At 53.0% G+C, this 5,349-nt stretch overlaps 1 protein-coding gene across 1 annotated transcript; it reads left to right on the top strand.

Moving 5' to 3' along the window:
* Positions 1-829: 829 nt before the first annotated feature.
* Positions 830-1,510, top strand: LOC143208954 (uncharacterized). The gene has a single exon (XM_076423967.1). The coding sequence runs from the start codon at positions 830-832 to the stop codon at positions 1,508-1,510; it is 681 nt and encodes a 226-aa protein (XP_076280082.1).
* The last annotated feature ends 3,839 nt before the right edge of the window (positions 1,511-5,349 follow it).

Here is a 5,349-nt window from a genome sequence, read left to right on the forward strand (position 1 = left end):
AGGCTATGTCGGCGGCGAAAGCTGCTATTAAGCTCAGCGAGCTAGGGGTAGGGGAGATCCGCACTAAGCGGGCGGTGACCGGGGGGCTCCTGCTGGACATCCCCGGCCCCGAGGGGGGTGCCAAGGCGGACGCCTTGGCGTCAAAGATGGCCGCTGCGCTAAGCGGCCTGGGGGTGCGGGTCAACAGGCCCCTCAAAACGGCTGATCTCCGCCTGAGGGGCCTGGATGACTCCGTCACCCCCGAGGAGGTGAAGGCGGCGGTGGCGGAAGCCACGGGGTGTCCACCCGATACGGTAACGGTTGGGGACATCAAGTCCCCGATCACCGGCCTGGGCACCACATGGCTCAAATGCCCAGCCGCGGCCGCCCGCCTACTGGCGGGCGCGGGTGGATTAAGGGTGGGCTGGTCCACCGCGAAAGTTGAAGCACTGGCCGTGAGGCCGTTGCAGTGCTTCCGCTGCCTGGCCGTGGGACACGTCCGGCAGCGGTGCACTAGCACGGTCGATCGCAGCGGCCAGTGCTATAAGTGCGGTGCGACCGGCCACCGGGCCAACGCGTGCTCGGCGGCCCCCCGGTGCCCAATATGCACTGAGCTGAGGAGACCGGCCGGGCACAAGGCGGGGAGCGGCTTATGCCCCCCGCTGCCGAGGAAGGGGCGAATAAATGGGGGAAAGGGGCCCCCTAAGGTTCCGACCGTACCGGTGAAGGGGGGACCAGCACGTCCCCCTCCCACCCCTACGAGGAACCAGGAGAATATGGAGGTGGACCCTCCACCCCCAGAGCCACCCGACCCTGAGGTGGCCGAGCCGGGAGCGTCTACCGCACCATAATGCCCATGACGCTCCCGGTCGTGCAGACCAACCTGAACCACTCCCGCCGGTCCCAGGACTTGTTCGTCCATGGCCTGGCCGAGAGACAGGTCGGGTTGGCCGTTGTCACGGAGCCCTACAGCGTCCCCGACTCCTCCCCTTGGGTAGGGGACGACGAGGGCTCCGTGGCAATATGGGCCCGAAAGGGCGGGGATTTCCTCCCCGGCACCGTGGTCGAGCGGAGCCGAGGGGTAGTGGTGTATAAGTGGGGAAGGTTTCTGGTCGCGGTATGCTACGTCTCGCCCAACTGCGGCCTCGCAGAGTTCGAGGGGTTTTTGGACCGGCTGAAGGTGATGATCACACCACACCTAGCCGGTCCAATGCTGGTCCTGGGGGACTTCAATGCGAAGTCCACAGGTTGGGGAAACCCCAGGACCACCTCTCGTGGCGAGGCCCTTGAGGTTTGGGCGGGGGGCATGGAGCTCCGGTTGGTGAACCGGGGCTCCGTACCCACGTGCGTACGGTGGAACGGGTGGTCAATAGTCGATCTGACTTGGGCCACCCCCGCTGCAGTACGCCGTGTGTCCGCCTGGCGGGTGGCCACTAAGTGGGAATCACCCTCAGACTACCTCCATATCATCATGGAGGTGGAGGCCACCCAGCAACAACAGGCGGACTTGCCCCCCCCCCCCCCCACGTAGCACCCAAGCAGCGCCCGTTAGATGGGCACTGCAGCGACTGGACGAGGATGTCCTGAGAGCCACAGCTCTCGCCTACTCCTGGGTCGAACCCAAGGAGCGCGGAACTGAGGAGGGGGTGTCATGGTTCAGGGGCGTAATGAAGTCAATATGCGACGCTTCGATGCCCCGGGCCGGGAGACAGTGTACTGGTGGTCGGGCGAAATTGCGGACGTGAGGGACACGTGCGTTCGCCCCCGACGCCAGTACACCCGCGCACGTCGACGCCACCCAATTGGAGGCGTCGACGAGGCGAGAGTGGCCGCCCTTTATTCGGAGTACAGGGCGGCCCGAATGGCTCTCCAGCGAGCAATTGCCGCTGCAAAGGCCGCGGCCTGGGATGAGCTCCTCGGATCCCTTCATAGGGATCCATGGGGGCGTGCCTACAAGGCGGTGCTGAATAAGCTCCGCCCATGGGCGCCCCCCATCACAGAGGAGTTAGACCCCGAGTTCCTGGGGCGGGTCCTCAGTACACTCTTCCCCCTCTCGGAGGGAACGAGAGAGAACCCGCCCCCCTCGGTCCATACCAACTGGAAATAAAAATAAAAATAACCTTTTCCGGTATTTCTTTACCTTTTGTAGGTGTTTTATGTAATAGTGGACATTTTTGTATTCAGAAAAATAAAGTACAAACTTTAAAAAATGCAATGCTCTTAAAAAAATAATTTTAAAAATATTTTATTTGCCTATATTTCAATATACATATGAACAATACTTCCAGCAGATACGATTAGTGCAGACGGCAAGGTCTCCCACTGCGAATCGAATCTCCGGCCCTGGATCGAATCCCGCACCGAATGATTTTCTTTTTCGTTAACCACTTCTTTTCTTTTTTTTTAACCAAATAATTGTTGTAGAGATATATTAAATATATTTTTCAAAGCTCCGATCTCACCGATGCGAGAAGATAGCTTACTCGCTCCGAAGCGAACGGCTTACACGAAACGAACAATGTATACAATGTATCTGATGTGTAGCCGTGAAATGAGTTTTATATTAAAGTTTCCAGAGTACATAACTCGTTTATATTAATATGTTAGTTGTGTCCCATCGTGATTATTAATGCATATGCTTTTCAAATTTTCGAATTAAAAGTGTTTAACGAAAAAGAAAATCATTCGGTGTGGGATTTGATCCAAGGCCGGAGATTCGATTCGCAGCGGGAGACCATGCCGTCTGCACTAATCGTATCTGCTGGAAGTATTGTTCATATGTATATTGAAATATAGGCAAATAAAATATTTTTAAAATTATTTTTTTAAGAGTATTGCGTTTGTTGCGGATCGTGCGAGCTCAGCGGCGGCACGCGAGTTAGGATGGGACAGGGGTAAGAAGGGGGAGACGTGTTGCCGAAACGAAAACATTGTCTCGAGACAATACCTGCCCTCGTCACCTCTCCTCTCGACCGTCCTGACTCGTCGTTCCCCGCTGATTACCGAAAAATCAGTTGCCTTTCAAACTCCAGCCTTGCATGAGCTGTTACCGCTACAAAAGACAATACGTTTAAGAGAAGAGCCATTGCGCTTACTTTGTCTCTCTCTTTGTTTCTTCTATATTCTCTTTTTTTCTTCATATAGTTATAATTGGTGTCGGGTTAATTTAGTTAATTTAGTTAACAGTAATTTAATGCTGTTTTAATAAAGTGGACTTTTTGACTGTTGCTGTTGGCAATTAAACGCAAAGTGCTAGTGACCTTAATTCAATAAATCCTTCCACTATTCCTTTACATAAATTAGTGGTCCTTCGAGCCGGATTTTGGTGCTAAACGTCTAAAAACGTGTCGTGGAAGTGCTACCTTTTGAATGTAACGGTCGCTAGTTCTGTTCGTGTTATTCGACCTCGTCCGAAAACAGTCGTGACTTTTAACGGTTTTCGCTAGACGTGTTCAAGTTGCTACCCGACAAACTAAAGATGGATGCCGTGCTAAAAAAGCAAGAAACGTTTGCGACACGAATCTCGCGTATGATCGAGAACCTGAAAAAAAAGGGAGCCGACAATATTACTCGGGAGACCGTCGAAGCAAGACTGGAACTCCTAGAGACATACTGGCTGGAGTTTACCTCTAACGACGATAAACTTCGCGCTAAAGAAGACGCTGCGCTTCTGAAATCAACCTATTTTACTAACAACCTCTACGACGAGACGGAGGAAGCCTACATCACTGAGAAGGCTGGGTTAAAGCAGCTGCTGGGACCAGCTACGGTTCAACTTGGAACAGTTGCCGCCCCTCAGCAACCTAAAAGGCAATCTATGCCCGAAATTGCTCTCGTCCCTTTCGACGGCAATTTTACGCAATGGACCAGCTTCCGAGACCTCTTCCGATCGTTGGTTATTAATAACCCGATCTTTACCGATGTCGAACGTCTACACTACTTAAAGACGAACGTTACTGGGGAGCCTGCTGAACTACTAAACCACATTCCCGTCACCGATGAGGACTTCTCTCGGGCTTGGAAGTTGCTCGAGAAGGAATATGATAGCATTCCAATTCTCGTAAATGCACAACTTGGCGTGCTTCTGTCGCTACCTTCGATGAAAACGGAGTCTGCTGCAGAGCTAAAAACGTTGCTGAACGGAACGAGAAACGCCGTTGAAGCGTTAGCTGCTCTCAAACGTCCTGTCGAGCATTGGAGCGATTGGCTCAATTTCATCACTGTCCAACGACTAGATGGAGAGACGAGATTGAGCTGGGAGACAACTCTGGAGGGAAAGGAGGAGATGCCGATCTTTTCCCAGCTGTCCGAATTTCTGAGGGCACGCTTGCGGTCGTTGACTGTTTCTTCGCTGCCCTCTTGCAACTTGCTTGCTACCGCTGCTTCGTCACACCTCGCTGTTCCATCTACATCTACGGCGAGAAGACCCCCCACTCCATCTGCTGAGAGACGGGCCCCCACTCCATCTGCTACTCCTCGCGGGACAAACCGCCGACCGACGGTGCACACCGTCACGGGAACACCCGGAACTTCGCGATGTCGCCTTTGCCAAAAGGATCACTTTGTACTGTTTCGCCCTGCGTTTAAGAGCCTTACGCCCCCGGAGAGGAGAAAATTGGTAATAGAAAACAATCTCTGTTTCAATTGTTTGTCAAACCACCATGTACGCGATTGCAAGTCGAGTAAGCGCTGTCAAACCTGCGTAGGCAAGCATCATACTGCCCTTCATATTCCTCACGAAAATCCTCACTCGGGAGATAATTTCGATGCTTCATCCTCCGTGTCCAAGCCTGTCGCTAAAACAGTTAACTGCACGCGGATGAGCCGAACACTAATTTTGGCTACTGCTATCGTGGGAATAGAGGTTTGTCCGGGCGAAAGAATTTTTGTCCGAGCTTTAATAGACCCGTGTTCCGAAGTCTCTTTGATTGGGGAAAGCATCGTGCAACGATTGAAACTACCGCGTAAACCGTTTAACATACCGTTGGAAGGGGTAGATTCGATGCGAAGTCGACCTCGAGGCAGGGTGAATTTGACCGTGTCATCGAGACTCGACCCCACCGTTTCATATGCTGTAGACGCTGTTATTCTTCCTCGACTTTCGTCTTACGAGCCACCTGTAACCTCTGGTTCGAGCACGTGGCCTCATCTCAATGATCTAGAACTTGCTGATCCGGAAATCACTTCGCGACAACCCATCGAGCTTTTGCTTGGAGCCGATATTTACGCGCTGATTATTCGCGAAGGTCTGCGTCAGGGCGCGGCGGGTTCCCCCGTCGCCCAAGCTACCACACTTGGTTGGATTGTTACCGGATCGCCGGGAGAATCCAACATTTCTCCTTCAAACCCTCGTCGTATTATACTACATTG

Source organism: Lasioglossum baleicum, chromosome 5 (assembly GCF_051020765.1).
Source record: "Lasioglossum baleicum chromosome 5, iyLasBale1, whole genome shotgun sequence".
In the NCBI taxonomy this organism is placed as follows: domain Eukaryota; kingdom Metazoa; phylum Arthropoda; class Insecta; order Hymenoptera; family Halictidae; genus Lasioglossum; species Lasioglossum baleicum.